This window comes from Oryctolagus cuniculus, chromosome 18, assembly GCF_964237555.1.
Source record: "Oryctolagus cuniculus chromosome 18, mOryCun1.1, whole genome shotgun sequence".
In the NCBI taxonomy this organism is placed as follows: domain Eukaryota; kingdom Metazoa; phylum Chordata; class Mammalia; order Lagomorpha; family Leporidae; genus Oryctolagus; species Oryctolagus cuniculus.
In genome coordinates this window covers 52,380,678-52,400,094 of record NC_091449.1, presented here as the reverse complement: position 1 = coordinate 52,400,094, position 19,417 = coordinate 52,380,678, and the positions used below count along the sequence as shown (strand labels likewise).

Genomic DNA, 19,417 nt, shown 5'->3' with positions numbered 1-19,417 from the left:
ATGATCAATTGCGAACTGAAATTGATCACTTGGACTAGTGAGATGGCATTGGTACATGCCACCTTGATGGGATTAAATTGGAGTCCCCTGGTATGTTTCTAACTCTACCATTTGGGGCAAGTCAGCTTGAGCATGTCCCAAATTATATATCTCTTCCCTCTCTTATTCCTACTCTTATGTTTAACAGGGATCACATTTCAGTTAAATTTCAACACTTAAGAATAACTGTGTATTAATTACAGAATTAAATCAGTCATATTAAGTAGAACAGACAAAAAAAGTCACTCACTATTTGATGAGGGATTTACAAACACAGAAAGGGGGAGTTTGAAAGGGCCTTCATGTATTAGAAGCATCCGTATGAACCCACAGCTTTCAAATACACGATACAGAAATACAAATGGATGCACGTGGTAACGAGCACACTCAGCACCCAGACTTCATTCTGCACTACAGATTCTCAGAGCTTGGTGGCAATCACTGCTCCGGGGCCGGGGCAGGAAGTACAAAGGAGCCTTTACTGTGCCAGAAAAAAAAAACCCAAAATCTCAAGAATGCTGGGGACACAGCAAAAGGACACAGTGACTGGTTCAGAGGGGTTCCCACTGAACAATCTGGACATCAAAATAAGCATTCGGTTAAAACTTTTAATAAAAAAGTAGGATCTTGGAAGAAGCTCCTGGCTCCTGGCTCCGCATCGGCGCAGCTCCAGCCACTGTGGCCATCTGTGAACCAGTGGATGGAAGACCTCTCTCTCTCTGCCTCTATCTTTCAAATAATTTTTTTTTTTTTTGACAGGCAGAGTGGACAGTGAGAGAGAGAGAGAGAGAGAAAGGTCTTCCTTTGCCGTTGGTTCACCCTCCAATGGCCGCTGCGGCCGGCGCACTGCGCTGATCCCATGGCAGGAGCCAGGAACTTATCCTGGTCTCCCATGGGGTGCAGGGCCCAAGCACTTGGGCCATCCTCCACTGCACTCCCTGGCCACAGCAGAGAGCTGGCCTGGAAGAGGGGAAACCGGGACAGAGTCCGGCTCCCCGACCGGGACTAGAACCCGGTGTGCCGGTGCTGCAGGTGGAGGATTAGCCTAGTGAGCCGCGGCGCCGGCCTCAAATAAATGTCTTAAAACAAACAAAAACAGGGATCCAGGAGCCTCAATCAGTCAGTCACACCCAACAGTGGAGAAGGGGAAGCTATTGCCTATGTTGTACAATGTCAGCTAATCAGTGCCGAAGGAATACTGATCACCTTTGGCAACCACTGTCGTGGGAGATCATACAGGCGAGTTATTACTGGACAATAATGCTGGTGGAGGTAGTTTGATGAAAAACAGAACAATGGCTTAACTGAGTATCTCCCCACAAACGCTAGTCAAAGCCTAAAGGGAAAATGGCAGGCACTGACTTGACGAGCTGATCGAGGTTAACATCACCATGGTGCACCGGGCCGACACCGCGCGCCTGCTGATGCTCTGGGAAGAGCGTGGCTCACTTCTGTGGCATTGCTACCGACAAGATGGGACAAGATGGGACTCGGGCAGGTCCCGCGGCGGCACGGGATGGGCCCCGTGGAGGGTTATCCTGTGGAAAGACACCTGGGTTCCTGGGACTCTCAGGCATGTGAGCGACAGCCCGAGGACGGGGAACTGCTCCAGACTGAAGAGACGTGACAACCAAAGCGCCACCTGGTGCTGCACAGAATCCGGGGCCAGAACGGAAAGGGAGACAACTGTGGGTGACTGGCAGCAAACGCCAGTCTATGGGGGTCTATGGAGGGGATGGTAGCGTGGGACCTGTGTTGATTTTTCTGGCTGAGAGGACTGGGGAGGCAACACAGGGGTGCTCCTGTGTTTTGTAGGTATGCACTAGAGAATTTATGGATGCTAGGAGTATCTTGTCAAAAAAAAAAAAAAAAAAAAAAAAAAAAAAAAAAAGACAGGGGCTAGCGTGTGGTGTAGCGGGTTAAGCCTCTGCCTGCGATGCCGGCATCCCACATGGGCACATGGACACATTCGTGTCCTGGCTGCTCCTCGTGCTTGGGCCCCTGCACCCATGTGGACAAAAGGATGAAGCTCCTTGCTGTGGCCTGGCCCAGGGCTGGCTGTTGTGGGCATCTGGGGAGTGAAACAGTGGATCTGATCTCTTACTCCGACTTTCAAAATAAATAAATAAATCTTTAATTAAAAAAAAAAAAGACAAGACAGGGTAATGGCCCAAATGTAGTAAAATGCTAACACACTGGGAAATTTGCGTGGAGATAAAGGAGTTCTTTGTATTGTTTGAAAATTTGCTGTAGATTTGAAACTATTTCAACATTAGAAAGAAAACAACAAAAAATACAAGTCTAAAAGCAATTTTTTATTTACAGTATAAAGGTTACAAAGGTATATGTGCATTTATATATATAGTACCCTTAAGTTACAAAGTTTCATTGTAATGTACAATGCTATATGTGGATGTGCAACTCAAGGGGAAGTGTTGTCTATGCGTCTATATTTATAGAGTATACATAAAGCTTTTTTAAAAAATTAAGAACAGAAATACTGCCCTGTTTTATGCCATGGGTTTTTGATTTGGTAGCCAGAAGACAGATCTGAGACTTAAATTTTAAATAAGATTTAAAGAGAAGTCTTGTTTAAAATCAAGATTCTTTAAAGAAAAGAAAGAAAAAAACCAGGTTCGAAACTTTAATTATTTGCAGGAGTATTATTCCAGCTTTCTAAGTCCTCATACATCACACATATGAAAGCAGAGTGGGAAAGAACACATACAGGTGGGTATTACCAGGGTGTGCACAGGTAAGCCAACGTGGGCCTCTTAGGTAGTGGTTTCCCACACTGTCTTCTCAGAGACCTTGGGTCTGGTACCAAACAGGAAACAAGTTCTTTGGGCACCAAGGACCTGTAACACTGAACTCGTCTGACAGACTGTAAACACAGAACAGGGCCCTGCGCTGGAGGAAGAGGTCTGAAACCGGCTCCTACGATACAGCAGATTTGCGCTGAGGACCGTGCAAACCTGAAACTCGTTCTATTAATTCACAAAGCACAGGGGAGGAGAAGTAACTGACACCCACTTGGACATGACCAAAATGGAAGGAAAGGCTCCTTGCAACCACAGCAGAGACACTCACGTGACACTACGTTAAGGGCTGGTTTCATTAATACACAATCATTAGCACCTGGTTGTCAAAGGGTAGGTGTAAAGACCAGACCACGACCAAGACCCTGAGGCATGGCCTAGTGTTTGTGCCCAACACCAGGAAGCTTGAAGACAAAGGGAAAGGAGCCCGTGTGACGGCGTGACCTTCCTTCCTCACGCCGTCCCAGTCACAGGCGGCTCAGGCGGCTCAGGCGGCTCCGGGCATGACTCAGGATGTTGCCTGAGAACCTGACCCTTGCGATGAATGGAGGACAAGCTGGGCAGAAAGGGGCTGGCGCTGTGTGAAAATTACAGAAAATGAAATCGTGCCCTCATTTTCTTCAGGTGCCATTTTCACTGAGTTTGAGTGCCAGTGTTCTAGAACAAAAGAATTTTGTTAAGTTTTAAATATCTTCATTTTGATCTTTCGATAATGGAGAAAGTCTCCACCTGAACAAATGAGATGCTTACATGTAAGTGGGGAAATGAGTTGGCAAAATGGAGAAATGGGGGCGGGGGGAGTGTGATGAAACATATTTAGTTTTGCTGTTTTAGTTTAAAAAAGACTTTCTCATTGATCCACTTTGGACAATAGAGCCTACTTTTTATTGTTGTGATTTATTTTACTAAGGATACTCTTTTCTTTTCCAAACTGAATTTACTTTTGCACTTAAAGAAAAAAAACATCCTGTATAATGAAAAGGACCAATCTACGTCCATGTGGTTGGAATGGCTTCCTGTTGGCATGGATCAAAGCCTGAGGATCTCTTGAAACATTTTCTAGTTTTCCAGATCCAGAGAAGAACTGTAGATACACTCGGGTAAAAATACCCAGTGATTAAGTATGTCCCCACTGAATGGACGTACCATGCATGGTGTGGTTGGGAAATAATGGGTCCTGTGCTACCTGGAGGCGGGAACCTTCTTTTCGACCCTTCAGGATATATTGTTCAGTAAGTGCTTATTAGATGAAAGATGTATATTATTAATGGTATTAATTGGCTGTGCAGTTTTAATGTCTCCAAGCCCTCAAAGAGGACCCTGTGTAGAAGGAGTGAGTCATCAGGCTCCTGGGTGTACAGTGACTGGGATGAAGGAGGACTAGAAAACTAGAATATGCCGAGTCAAGCACAGGAGGGAAAAAGACTGTGGAACTAGACAAGACGTTCCAGTATTCAGAAATCAGAGACCCAACCAAGACTCCCAATCTCACACTACAATGAAGTATCATTCCTCTATTGACGGTTTTTGGTTTTAACCAATCTTATTTTAAAAGGACAAGCCAAGGGTTACAATTCATATGGTAGATTTTTGTTGAATGTAATCAAATGTGTACTGGAGAGCAAGTAATGCTTTGTAAAGGGCAGAGTTATGCCTTACATTGTATGTGGATTCACTTACAAAACTGGAATGTGCTTTGGTTCAGTCACCAGTTCAACTGGAAAGGAAGAATACAGGTGGTAAGAAATTGAGCTCAAATGTTATGTCTTGAAGCAAAAGAAGTAATCTTGTGGAAATGTTCTTTTGTGGTACGTAACCATTCTTCTAGGTGGCAGTTTAGCTAGTGTCAAAAACAAGACAGGAAAACAGATGCACTACGTGCCTATGTATTGCACCTTCTCCCTAACTTGAAATTCTGTCCTTTAACAGCAGAATGAACTGGTGTCATCAATCTGCCAGATGTTTCTGGTTTTCAGAAAAAGGGTTTCAGCTAGTCACTTAGGCAGTCTACTCCTCGTGTAAAATAAACTCAACTTGATGTCATTATAGCACAGGAATAACTATGCTGCTCAAAAATACATGATCCCGATACACAGCATAATGATCTTAGGGGGTGTCTGTCATCACACATCCATGGAGTGTCAATGCACCCGACACAGCACAAGACAGAGCTGAGGAAGGAGGGCGACTGCTGCTATTGGTTTCTAAAGTAAAAACAAAACAAACAAACAAACAAAAGAAACAAAACTCTACCACCAAGCAGTCAAAATAAGGGCACAGAGACAGCACACGGGAGATGGCAGATTCCTCTACTTTCACCTTCAACACGAAAAAGAAAAGCCACAACTGAGATCTAACTGAGAGAGATTTCTAAATTCAAAGTAGAGTAACTAATACTACCTGGCATAAAATGTCATACCTGATAAAGGTGCATAAAAAGAATGAATATGACCATAGCCTAATTAAACTTAAAGTTCAGATAAAGTCCCAAATGTAAGTAAGTCTCTCTTCATTACATAGACATTCAGATCTGGCCACAGCCATCTGCTTTGAGACCAGCGAGACCTGGCATTTGATTTCTTCATTAGGGACTGAGAAGAGCTTTGGCTTTCCTACCAGCCATTCCATTCACGCACCAGCTGTGGACAGTGGCCACGTGGAAATGCTGGGTATTTGGAGAGCTGAGATACTATGTACAATCAATAGCTTATAACCAGTGAAAATAATAGAAGCGTAATCCAAAGCAAGTGTCCAAGATAAGAATACAAAAGAGCAAAGTGCTTGAGTCTACAGGTCTTCCCTGAAAGTTTCAGCAACGTTTAACTCTTAAACTAGGCAGGGAAGAGAATTTGCATAGCAGCTTACAAAGTAATTTGCATTAAAAATACGGACAGACTTTTCCGTGGTTTTGAAAACAAATATGCCCACATGCATATAAATTAAACAAGAGGACCTAGAGTTTCTCAAAGAATTTTTAAAAATGCAACCTTTACCTTATACCTCTTGTCCATTAAACCATTTATAGTGAAACCTGTTTCCGGGAGAAACATAATCTTGTCCGGATTCCACACGGCGTAATTTTTTTTTTTTAAGAATAAATTTTGGTTTATCAGCTAAGTGCATTTAATCAACTGAAGAAAGCTGTGTTACCATTCTGCTTAGGAGAAGTTAAGAAAACATTGTTAAGTAACAATGTTAGCCATTTATGGGTTGAACGATTTTCTATGGGTAAAAAAAGAAATAAATACTTAAATCTCCCCTGCCATGCAATATTTTTTAGTGAGGGAATTTGTAGTGAGAGTACAGATGCGGAACGCAGGCCCTATCAGACTTTCCCCAGCCTAAAAAAGTGCTAAAACAGGGCTTTCAAAGAGGTGGGTGACATTTAAAGTAACATTTCTGATTGCCTGTGCATGTCTCAATATTTAACCTGAAACTCTGTCTACTACGCAGGCGAGTTTACAGTCACAACTACCCAATAAGCACTGTGTAGACACCCACTGAAGAACTGCTTCCTATAAGAGAACAGGTTTAGACTGGGCACCTCTAATCTGAAATGCTCTGGAATCCAACATTTGTATCAGCATGCTGGATTTTGAATTAGGAACACCCAGCTGGAGAAGTCTATATGAGTACTCCACAATCTGGAACACTCCCAGGATCTGGAACACTTCTGGTTCTAAGCATTCAGGTAAGGGATTCTCAACTTGTGTCAATTTCAGACAAGGTTTGTTTGATGACTTCAGGAACGGATCTGTCTTTTGCAGAGAAAGAAAACTTTGTGCCTTTTCTTTTCTTTTTTTATGGGGAGAGAATGGCCAGGAAAGAGGAGGAAGCCTTTCAGACACCAGTTGGTGTCGCCTGTGTGGTATGAGAAGCAGCCGAGCACCTGGTCTGGAGGGAGGGGCAGCAGGTGGTCTGCCTGCAGGCGTCACACTCTGCAGCCTCCTCTCCACTGGACACACAGGAGCCCGAAAGGCCCTGACAATTCTCCTAAATCAAGATGAAAAAGAAATGAAAAGTTACCTGCTTCTATAAAAGAGGTGAAATATAAAAATGATCATTTTTACTTGTCGTTTGAAAATTATATTGAAAATAATATGCCATGTTGTGGCAGGGAAATACAAAATACACATTTATCAAGGTGTCCCATTCCTAAAAAGCACTTCGTCTGTGGCTTGAAAATCCCCCCCCCCCCCACACCTAGTTGAAGAACAATCTTGGCCACCTCGACTGGAGAGCAGTTCACAGATGCAGGCAAGCAGCTGCTGGGCTCTTGCTCTTGGGGCTGCTAGTGGACAGAGACCTCCCATACACTTCCATTTCCCAGGACTCAAAAGGTTATTACAAACCTCTGGACCTCAGCAAAACGAGCTGAAGCATATACGCCCTGCCCCTCCGGCCCAGCGCTTAACCACACCTGGCTTCCAGACTCCACCTCACCAGTGAGCGGCGGCTCAGGATTCCCCTGCAAGTCCCAGTGCGTTAGCCTTTCTCCTGAGCACAGAAAGCCTCAGCCAAGTGGCTCTGCTGCCGAAGTCTGGACGGACTGTCCGACTCCTCTTATTAACGATACTCTCACTGCAAGGAGTGTCCAAGCTGGCTTATCTGACAGCATCATTTGTTGAAATTCTGCTTCCAGATATCATAGCTGGACCTTCGAGACATTTTCTCCTTCCTTTAATTGCAAATTGTCTCATATGGAACCCATCTTAGGTTTATGAATTTTCAAATCAAAAAAGTTCTTAAAAGGCAAATTTTTGTCTAGATTTTAACGTCTAGTTTTGAAGTGAACTAGATAATTCATCATTGGAGCTTTAACAATTATCTGAAGCTCGGGGAAGAACACACATCTCTCCCCGACATCGGATAGAGAACTCTCTCTGCTCCTGAGTCTGCTCTCTCCCACGTCCCACCTGTCAGTCTGCACACAACCCAAACAGCTCAGGTTTAGTGTACACAGCTACATCTTCTCAGCCCCCACCCCAACTGGGGTGCCACTCACATCTGCTCCCTAACAGTACTCACATCATCTTATGACATCCCTGATAGATCAAGTAAACAGCAATAATTCCTAGAGCTTTCTTCAGAGGGCAGAGAGAGCATTCAAGTCAAAAGTATCTTTCCTTTCAGATCTAGGGACTTGTGCTAATCTTGAAATTTTATACAGATACTACACTATTTTAAATTTCTTCAGATACATACCGTCTTCAAAATTAGGAAAACTAGCCTCATGTGATTGTCCAATACCACAGAATCAGCAATTGTATTGCTGCTGCCCCCTAACAGTCGCATCTGGTACAGCTTCGCAAAGTGCAGGTGGATCATCCAGAGAGAAGCCAACAGGGGGTCTTGAGTCAGCAGCCTTCTGTCTGCGCCACTCTGCTGCCGCAGGCAGGGCCAGGGCCAGGGTGCCGCCTGGGCTCAGAACATCTCGCCGTGATGCCCCGCGCTGGGATTTGGCTTCACCCACCACGCCTGCTCTTCAAGCAAGCTGGCTCTTCCCCACCAGTAAGGAATGCCACCCCGAAGACTGTTTCTCCAACCTAGAAGGGAGGGTCTCCCTGGAATGGCAGTGATACCCAGTTACTGAAAGAGTAACTAATAAAGCTCCACTCACCCTACCCAAAGGCACATGTGGTCAGCAATAAGAAATGGCTTAGCCGAAAATGAGGATTTCTTTAAAATAAATCGTGGAAGATACCCTGGCTCCTACCAAAGATAAAATCAGAAAAACCTAAATCAAGCTAAACTTTTCTTCTAAAGCAGTAGTTTCCAACTTGCTTTTCAACTTGGTCACCACTAGAAAGGAGTGGAAGGCAAGGCAAATCAAATTTTGCAAAATGTAAGTCCTAATGTTAGCACGTGCGAGCAGCAAAGCTGGTGAGGAGGTGGGAAGTGATGGCCAGGGTGGGATGAAGTGAGAGCCAGGACAGATGAAGACCCCTTTGGGGAAGCGACTCAAGGACGTCCTTGGTGGAGGGAGCAGGTGAGGAGAGTGAACTCCCGCGAACCCTGTGGCCTATCTGGAATGACCGAGAGGCAACGGGCCGCTGCGCACTAGCACCTAGGAAGGGAGAGTTTGTCCTCACCAAGAGCTCACGGCTAAGCCCACAAGAGGTCCTATAGGAAGCAGAAAAAGGAAACAGCTCTTGGCTACTTGATGGTGCCTGACAAGAAAAACAACAGCCACTCTTTTCAACAGGAGCAACAAGCCTAATCACACAGCAGCCGCAAGACAGTGGACCAACAGCTTCGTTCTGGAGCTCATCAGGGTCACCTGGCCAAGGTAGGTTGTGAGAAGTATGGTTCAGCAGCGATTTGCAGGTCCATGGGAAGGCACTGTGCTGGAGGGGAGAGCAAAGAGCTTTCTTTTTGTGCTTTTTTTTTTTCTTTTTTGAGGTGAGAATACTTCTTTTGACAGTCAAGGCTCTTTTCTGATTTTTTTGCTGCTCATACAAGCAGTCCCATGCGGGTGACTTTGGCCGACAAGAAGGTATGCAACACGAATACAATCGGCTTTGGACAGGAGTGCAGGTCCATGGTCTGTGAAGAAAGGACATTAATTATCACTCTCCTATACAGACAATTTAATAAGCAAAGATCTGAAATAAACAAGTTTAGATGGATGTTCTAACTTTCAAAAAGACTGTGCCAGGGCCAACATTCTGGTGAGCGGGTTAGGCCACTGTCTGTGATATTGGCATCCCATATCGGAGCACTGGTTCGAGTCCTAGCTGCTCCACTTCTGATCCAGCTCCCTGCTGGTGCACCTGGGAGAGCAGTGGAAGATGGTCTAAGTAACTGCACCCCTGCCACCCACGTGGGAGATATGGACGGCGTTCTGGGCTCTTCAATTCAGCCTGGCCCAGCCCTAGCTGTTGGAGCCATTTGGGGAGTGAACCAGAAGATGTGAAACAAAGAACACTGTACGTGGAGACCACTAATGGTATCTGTAATTATATTTCCCTGGGGAAGGCAGCTGAAGCATGATCATCTGTGGGCGTGGTTTCTGAAACCTCTTGATAGATCTGTGGTGGGCATGATGGTCGGTGGGGCTTGTTAGGAGGAACAGCTATGCCTTCCTAAACACAGGTCTCCAACTTGACAGCTGCCACTCTCACGAGCAGGGAGAGCTAGAGTCAGGCTGTATGCACCCTTGGCACTGATAACAGAAACCAGGAAAAGGCTAAAATTATGCCTTTTAAAGGAAAACATTAATTAGAAACATAAGTGACAGAGCACTAGTTATTGCTAAACTGTATATATTAAATATACAGCAGGGTTAAAATGCACAAATAGAAATAACCTAACACCTTGCTTGCTAAATGGCAACCGATAGTACTAACTGGCTAATTTAATAGAGAGAAGGATTTACCTCTCACTAATGTCTCAGGCTGCTGAAAAGCCCTGCACTATGGTCTGTCCTTAGTCTCCTAAAGGTTCAGCATTCACAGTCAGATTTTTAGGGGCCGGTGCGGTGGTTAAGCACTGTCTGCAGTGCTGGCATCCTATATGGGTGCTGGTTTGTGTCTTGGCTGCTCCTCTTCCAATCCAGCTCTCTGCTTATGGCCTGGGAAAGCAGTGGAAGACGGCCTAACTGCTTGGGCCCCTGTACTCACACGGGAGACCCAGAAGAAGCTCCTGGCTCCTGGCTTTTGATAGCCCCAGCTCTGGCCATTGAGGCCATGTGGGGAGTGAACCAGAGGATGGAAGACTTCTCTGTGTCTCCACCTCTCTTGTCTATAGTAAGATGGTCAGCCATAGCTTTCTCATTTGGAGATTCAATTACATTACTGTTGTCAAGTTCCCATCTCCAGTGGTTTTGTCAGTGGACATAAGATTTCATGTATGGTAAGACTGGAGATACTGACAAAACTGGTAACAAAGGTAAGGTATTTCTTCTCTTTTTTCGTAATTTATGATTTCTGTAGTATACTTGATATATTGCTTTAGTCCCTCTGGGAGGAATCGTGACTTTCTGTTGATATTTCCTTTAAAGGACAAGGGAGTCAAAAAAAAGCTGATAGCTGTGTGGATGTTTCCTTTCTCTTAATCGGCAGACTTCTGTAGCAGACAAGTCACTCAATCACTCTTAACCCTCAGCCCAGCGAACTGCTGATAAGAGCAATGGAAAGAATCTATTACAGTTTGCCAGCTTTCTTATTTTACATCTTACTTTTAAAATAAAAACCTGTTTCTTGAGGGGCTGTTTTTTCTTCCTAACAATAAAACAAAACTTTTTTTTTTTTTTTTAAACAAAACACCTACACTCAATGACATCTCGAAAAGAATTTCCTGGATCCAGAAGAAATGCTGGATCATGATGTTCTATGTAAGACATAAGAAGAAATGAGAAGAGAATGTCTGTTAGTACAAACGTGTCTTTCAGAAACACTCACCAGTTCTCCCTCAGGGCCACCGAAATCCAGATACAGATTCCTGATGCCGTCATCAGCAGACATTTTCAGCCTCTCAAAGGGGTAGCGGTATAGTATGCTGCTGGCGCCTGCATCTTCCCTGGAGATAGTGAACCCATTTTCATAGTGGACAGTGAATCTTACCTCTTGGCCATTTAATGTGCAACCTGTTGAAGACAAGGAAAAATATTGGCAAAGTGGAAAGAGATGCTTCTGGTTTCACAAAGTGAAAAAAGATCTTTCCTAGACAATCTCAGAACTATCTGGGGCCTCCTAAAATGAGTTTTGTGTTGGTTACTGAAGTCAACATCTTGACTGAGATGAGGCAGAAATGACCATAACAATGACAACAGACTCAGGTCAATCCTCACTTGAGCACTCATGCTGGCAAGGCGGGGAGGGATAAGCTGCATGTGGTACTGGAGCGGTAAGAGGGATGATCCTTGCCCTCAAGGACTCCATCCACACAAAGGCATAAATGTGAGATTCCAACTGTGTAATGTAGAATGTGTAGAATACAACTGAATGCCAAACTGAACAAGGCCAAAGTCAAGGGAAAATTTCCCGAAGAGTTGGGACTTCAGATAGGCCCTAAAGAATAGGAAAAACTGCATAGGGAAGGGGAAATAGGAAGAAGGATTCAAGTTGGCAAGAAGAAGGAACCACCAAAGAAGCAAAGGCAGAGATGTCTTTCAGGATTGTGGTTTGGTTGTTATTTGGAAAAAGTGTGAATTGAAGGTAAGGGCAACGCCGAGCAAAAGACAAGCAGTCAATCCTTTCAAAGGAAGCATCTGGACTGACAGGACACAGAACTGGCAGCTGCCTTCTATCAAGATGGCGAAGTCTGTCTCACTAACAACTGAGTCACATTTCTTCTCGTACAGGGGCTATAACTGAGAGACTCACTGAGACTTGGCTACTGCATAGCTGTTTGAGAGCTGAGCTTAAAATTACTTAAGGATCAGAGTTGAACTAGCTTGGTCACTTCACTTTTTTTTTTTTTTAATATTTATTTTATTTGAAAGGTAGAGTTACAGAGAGAGATCTTCCATCTGCTGGTTCACACTCCAAATGGCCCCAACAGCTGGAGCTGGGCCAGGCTGAGCCAGCAGCTGGAATTCCAATTGGGTCTCCCATGTGGGTGGCAGGGGCTCCATACTTGCGACACCTTCTGCTACTTTCCCAGGTCCATTAGGAGGGAGCTGGATCGGAGGTGGAGTAGCTGGTACTCGAATCAGCGTCCATTTGGGATGCTGATGCTGCAGGCAGTGGTTTAACCCACTGTACCAAAATGCTGGCCCCTCATGTGCCTGGAAAAGCAGCAGAAGGTGGACCAGGCACTGGGCCCCTGCCACTCATGTGGAAGACCCGGATGGAGTTCCAGGCTCCTGGCTTTGGCTTGCCCCAGACTCAGCCATTGTGGACATTTTGGGAGTGAACCAGAGGACTGAAGATCTCTCTCTCTCTCTCTCTCTCTCTCTCTCTCTCTCTCTGCCTTTCAAATATATAAACATATCTTTTTTTTTTTTTAATTTTTTGATAGGCAGAGTGGACAGTGAGAGAGAGAGACAGAGAGAGAAAGGTCTTCCTTTGCCGTTGGTTCACCCTCCAATGGCCGCCGCTGCAGCCGGCGCACCGTGCTGATCCGATGGCAGGAGCCAGGATCCAGGTGCTTTTCCTGGTCTCCCATGGGGTGCAGGGCCCAAGCACCTGGGCCATCCTCCACTGCACTCCCTGGCCATAGCAGAGAGCTGGCCTGGAAGAGGGGCAACCGGGACAGAATCCGGCGCCCCGACCGGGACTAGAACCCGGTGTGCCGGCGCCGTAAGGTGGAGGATTAGCCTATTGAGCCACGGCGCCGGCTAAATATATAAACATATCTTAACAACAAAGACTTATGAGGTCAGTGTTGTTGCATAGGGGCTAAAACTGATGCGTGCAATGCCAGCATCCCATATGGGAGCAATTTGTGTTCTGGTTACTCTCCACTTCCAATCCAGTTCCCTGCTAATGGCCTGGGAAAAGTGGTGGAAGATGGCCCAAGTGTTTGGGCCCCTGCCACCCACAAGGGAGACCTGGATGAAGCTTCTGGCTTTGCTTGGCCTGTTGTGGCCATGTGAGGAGTGAATCAGCAGATGGAAGACTTCTCTCTGTCTCTCTCTCTTTGTCACTCTTCCAAAATAAATCAATCTTTAAAAAAATATTTATTTTAAAGACAGGGTGACCGTGGGTGGGGGAATGTGGGGAGGAGAGGGAGAAGAAGGAAAGAGAGACAGAGAGATAGATCTTCCATCAGCTGGTCCACTCCTCAACTGGCCACAATAGCCAAGATTAGACAAGGCTGAAGCCTGGAGCCAGGAACTCCTTTCTGTCTCCCACATGGGGGACAGGGTCCTAAGCACTTGGGCCATCTTTCACTGTCCTCTCAGGCACATTAGCAGGAAGCTGTCTCAGAAGTGGTACAGCTGGGACTTGAACCAGTACTCAATATGGGAGGCCAGCAACACAAGCAACAGCCCTAGCACTAGCCCCATTACTTATTTTTTAATTAAAAAACTTATATTTATTTATTTATTTGAGAGACATACTTGCTAACACCGAGAGAGAAAGCTCCTGTCTACTGGTTCATTCTCCAAATGTCAACATCAGCCAGAACTGGGCCAGGCAAAATCCAGGAGTTAAAACTTGATCCAGGTCTTCCATGAAGGTGGCAAAGGCCCAAGTACTTGAGCTGCCTCTCAAGGGTCTGCATTAGCAGGAAGCTGGAGTCAGGAGCCAGAGCCAGGAATCAAACCCAGGTACACCATGAGAGACAAAGAATAAAATAATAAAAATTTAAGGCAAACTAGGGGCCAGCGCTGTGGCATAGTGGGTAAAGCCGCCGCCTGCAATGCTTGCATCACATATGGGCACCGGCTCAAGTCCTGGCTACTCCATTTCCGATCCAGCTCTCTGCTATGGCCTGGGAGAGCAGTGGAAGACGGTCCAAGTCCTTGGGTCCCTGCACCCTCGTGGGAGATCTGGAAGAAGCTCCTGGTTCCTGGCTTCAGATCAGCATAGCTTTGGCTGTTGCAGCCAACTGGGAAATGAACCAGCAGGTGGAGGACCTCTCTGTCTGCCTCTCCTCTGTGTGTAACTCTGACTTTCAAATAAATAAATCTTTTTTTAAAATTTTTTTTTTATTTTTTTGACAGGCAGAGTGGACAGTGAGAGAGAGAGACAGAGAGAAAGGTCTTCCTTTTCCATTGGTTCACCCCCCAATGGCTGCTGCGGCTGGCGCACCGCGCCGATCCGAAGCCAGAAGCCAGGTGCTTCTCCTGGTCTCCCATGCGGGTGCAGGGCCCAAGCACTTGGGCCATCCTCCACTGCACTCCCGGGCCACAGCAGAGAGCTGGCCTGGAAGAGGGGCAACCGGGAAAGAATCCGGCACCCCGACCAGGACTAGAACCCGGTGTGCTGGCACTGCAAGGTGGAGGATTAGCCTAGTGAGCCGAGGTGCCGGCCAAATAAATAAATCTTAAAAAAAAAAAAAAAAAGAAGAAGAAGAAGAAGAAGAAGGGGCCAGCGCTGTGGCGCAGCGGGTTAACACCTTGGCCTGAAGCACCAGCATCCCATATGGGTGCCGGTTCGAGACCCGGCTGCTCCACTTCCTGTCCAGCTCTCTGCTGTGGCCTGGTAAAGCAGTGGAAGATGGCCCAAGTCCTTGGTCCTTGCACCTGCGTGGGAGACCCAGAGGAAGCTCCTGGCTCCTGGCTTCGGATTGGTGCGGCTCCGGTGGTTGAGGCCAACTGGGGAATGAACCATCAGATAGAAGACCTCTCTCTCTCTCTCTGTCTCTCTGTGTAACTCTGACTTTCAAGTAAAAATAAATAAATCTTAAAAAAAAAAAAAAAAAAAAAAGAATGAAATAAGCCTGTCTCTGCATGGTTTAGAAGAATCTCCTGGAAATGTTGCTCATGTGGTTCTACAGAAGTAGCACAAAGAAAGAAAGAAAACTCACAAATTTGCTGTTCTTGGAACATTTCCTCTGTTTAATATAAATTTTATAAAACTAGATTTATAAAATAAAATACATAGAAAACAAGAGAGCAAAAGTAAGTAAACTGATTTACAACCAAGATGGCCAAGGTAAATAAAACCACGTTAGAAACTGTAATTATGAGGCTGCCTTTGGGGTACAATGGTTTATCTGTTGGTTGCAATGCCAGCATCCCATATGGGCACCAGTTCAAGTCCTGGCTGATCCATGTCTAATCCAGCTCCCTGCTAATGCTCCTGGGAAAGCAGTGGAAGATGGTCCAAGTGCCTGGGCCCCTGCCACCCACACAGGAGACTTGGATTGTTTCAGCCTCCTGGCTTTTTGTGGCAATTTAAGAACCAGCTGATGAAAGATCTCCCCCTCTCTTTGTGACTGCCTTTCAAATAAATACATAAATCTTAAAAAAAAAAAACAAACCTGTAACTGCTACTTCATTGTGAATGATCTCTGTTCTTGTTAAAATGAAAAGCAATATGAAAAAAATATATATGCGTACACAAATACAAAAATACTACATTGAATAGGGGATGAGACGCCCAAATCCATAGACCAGCCACAAGAGGGCGCTGCCACAATGGTAAGAGGCTGCCAGGATTTTTCCTTTTAGATGTTCATTGAGTAAGCATTAGGCATACATTTTCAAACTTTTGAAGAGAAACTCCTAATTCCTTTAGTTTCCTGTAGCCATAAGCTTGTCAGATGTACACATTTTAAGGATGTCTATCCAATACACTTAGATTCCAAATTTGAACTCCAGAGTCAATGCATCTGGTACTTGGTAAATGAGCCCTTACACTGTCACATGCAGATTAAAATGATGAATCGGAAAACTGCTGTGCAGTGCAGAGTGGGTATAAATGTGCTGACAGCCACCTACCAAGCTCAGAAAACTGCCAGTGAAACACAGACACCAGATTTCTTTCCATCATCACCACTTTTAGCAGCAATATTTTAGCACATTTTTAAGTCTGGCACACATGACAATGGTTTCACTTTAAATTAAATTAAAGCATAACAGTTCCATTTAATTACTGTTAGAAATGAAATGTCAGCATCTCTACCTAGAGAGACCTCCTTGATCAGCTCAGCCGCAGCGTGACAACCCTGGACAAGTGTCCTGGTCCAGGTGGACAGATCCCGGTGTGTCTCCACTCTGAAGAGATGCATCTCAATGCCCTGTCGAGAGCCTGTCCTGGTAGCAAATGTAAGGTCAGATCCAAGTGAGGGGGACCGACATCCAGAGCCAGAGTGAACCAACCTAGGGCCACAGACAGAGCAGAAAGGTAGTTACGGCATCAGCAGAGGAAAATGCTAGAGGAAAATTCACGCTGTTCAGCAGCAACTTACAAAAGTCATCTGTGGTTTCAGGGTAAGTATATTTCAAAGCAAGATTACAGTCTTTACCATTCTGTGTTTTCCTAAAGTAACCGCTGTGTCACAGTCACCCTGAACACTGGAATGGACTTTCCCATGGGTTTTTTATGCTCCCAAGAGGATATGCATATCCCAAAAGATATAATTTGGATTAGAAAGTGATAAGCAAATTATAAATAATAACTTCAGAGGAAAAATATGCTCCTGAGAGAAAAACTGGGTGGGTCACTGCACGGCAAACTTCAGTCCGAAGAACTTGTGATTGCAGTAGCCACTGAATACCTGTTCTGGAGTAATGGTCAGACTGTAGCTAGTAAGGACCAACAACAAAACCAAATGTACCCGGTATTAGCATAAAAATTCATGCCGAATTTGCATCTGACTCTATAATTACTTGATCTATGAAGAAATATTATGCAAAAAACCCTCAGAATAAGTAAAACTATCTTTGTTCACGACATGACTGTCTACACAGAAAATTCCAAATAACAAACCAAAACAACAAAACAAAGAAATAACTACTGGAACAAGCAAGCAATTATAGCAAGGTTGCCAGATATAAAATTAATATATAAATGTCAGTTTCTTTGAGTAATTAGAATTTGAAATTAAAAACAGAGTATCATTTATATCAGTTAACACAAAAATGAAATATTCAGGTGAGAATCTAACAAATTATGTACGGGTGCTACATGAGGACAATCATAAAACTGGGGCCAATGCTGAGGGTTAACAGGTTAGGCCACCACTTGCCATACTGACATCCATGTGGGAGCTGGTTTCCATCCTGGCCTTTCCACCGCACTTCCAAATCCAGCTCCCCGCTAATGCGCCTGAGAAAGCAGCAGAAGTTTGCCCAAATCCTTGTGCTCCTGTTCCCACAAGGGAGACCTGGATGAAGCTACTGGCTTTGGACTGCCCTAGCACTAGCCATTGCAGCCACTTGGAGAGAGAACCAGCGGATCTCTCTCTAACTCTCCCTTTCTCTCTCTCCAAATCCAAGTCTTTCTCCAAGTATGCCTTTCAAATAAATAAATCTCTTTTTTTAAAAAAATAAAACAAAACATAAAACTTTGACAAAAGATTCCAAAGCTCTAAATAAATGGAAAGATATTTCATGTTCATGGGTGGAAAGACTCCATTTTTTTTTTTTTTTTAATTTGACAGAGTTAGACAGTGAGAGAGAGAGAGACAGAGAGAAAGATCTTCCTTCCGTTGGTTCACCCCCCAAATGGCTGCTACGGCCAGAACTACGCCGATCTGAAGCAGCCAGGTGCTTCTTCCTGGTCTCCCATGCGGGTGCAGGGGCCCAAGCACTTGGGCGATCCTCCCACTGCCTTCCGGGGCCACAGCAGAGAGCTGGACTGGAAGAGGAGCAGCCAGGACTAGAACAGGCGCCCATAAGGGATGTCGGCGCCACCGGCAGAGGATTAACCAAGTGAGCCATGGCGCCGGCCCCGAGACTCCATATTAAGATATAAATTCTCTCCACTTTGATCTACAAATTCACTGCAATCTCAGTTATACCCCAAACAAGTTATTTTGTAGATACTGACAAACTGATTCTAAAGCTCATAGGGAAAGCAAAAGATCCAGACAGCCAGCACAATATTGAGAACAAAAAGTGAAGTACTGGCACTTTAAGTCTGACTATAAAGCTACTGTATTTGAGACAGTGTGGAATTGGCAAAAGAACAGACAAATTGATCAGTGGAACAGACTAGCACCCAGAAACAGACCCATATAAAGAGTCAACTGATCTTTGACAAAGCAGCAAAGACAATTCAATGGAGAAAGAAGTCTCTTCAATAAATGGTGCTGGAAACAGTCAGGCAATACATGCAAAAAATAAATCTAGACAGATCTCATACCTTTCACAAAAAGTAACTCAAAATGGATCTTAGAGCTAAATACTAAACACAAAACTGAAATTTCTAGAAGATAACATTGTAGAAAAAGGTAGCTGCTTAAAAAGATCTTAAACCAAAAATCACAGAATTGACAACTGGAATTTTACAAAAATTAAAAGAATTACTCTCTGCAACACACTGTTAAGAGAATGACAAGGCCGGTGCCACAGCTCAATAGGCTAATCCTCCGCCTGCGGCGCTGGCACACCAGGTTCTAGTCCCGGTCGGGGCGTCAGATTCTGTCCCGGTTGCCCCTCTTCCAGGCCAGCTCTCTGCTGTGGCCCGGGAAGGCAGTGGAGGATGGCCCAGGTCCTTGGGCCCCTGCACCCGCATGGGAGACCAGGAGAAGCACCTGGTTCCTGGCTTTGGATCAGCACGGTGCGCCGGCCGCAGCAGCTACTGGGGGGTGAACCAATGGAAAAGGAAGACCTTTCTCTCTCTCTCTCTCTCTCTCTGTCTAACTCTGCCTGTAAAAAAGAGAGAGAGAGAGAGAGAGAGAGAGAGAGAGAGAGAGAGAGAGAGAATGACAAGACATCAGGGAGAAAATGTTTGTAAAACACATATTTGATGAAGGACTGATAATTCAAACTGCAAGTTCATTCCCTAAATGCCCAACAGCTAGGCCGGGCCAGGCCAAAAGCAGAAGCCCTGAACTCAATCCAGGCCTCTGATGCGGGCAACAGGAACCCAGGTATGTGAGTCCTCATCTGCTGCATCCCAGGGTGGGTGAGGTGAGCAGGAAGCTGACTCAGAAGCACAGGTGGGACTTGAATCAAGACACTTTGATATGGGGATTCAGTATCCCACGTTGCATCT

General features: G+C 45.1%; 1 protein-coding gene across 2 annotated transcripts in view; it reads right to left on the bottom strand.

Moving 5' to 3' along the window:
• Window positions 1–2,333: 2,333 nt before the first annotated feature.
• The window catches only part of SNTB2 (syntrophin beta 2), a 118,287-nt gene continuing 101,203 nt past the window's right edge, over window positions 2,334–19,417 (bottom strand). For both annotated transcript variants that reach the window (XM_051847240.2, XM_051847241.2), the window contains 3 exons: window positions 16,379–16,575; window positions 11,261–11,445; window positions 2,334–9,404 (listed from right to left, as the gene is read on the bottom strand). In XM_051847240.2, coding sequence (XP_051703200.1) covers window positions 9,312–9,404; window positions 11,261–11,445; window positions 16,379–16,575 — 475 coding nt within the window. In that variant the 3' untranslated portion in view covers window positions 2,334–9,311. The remainder of the gene's footprint in view (window positions 9,405–11,260; window positions 11,446–16,378; window positions 16,576–19,417) is intronic.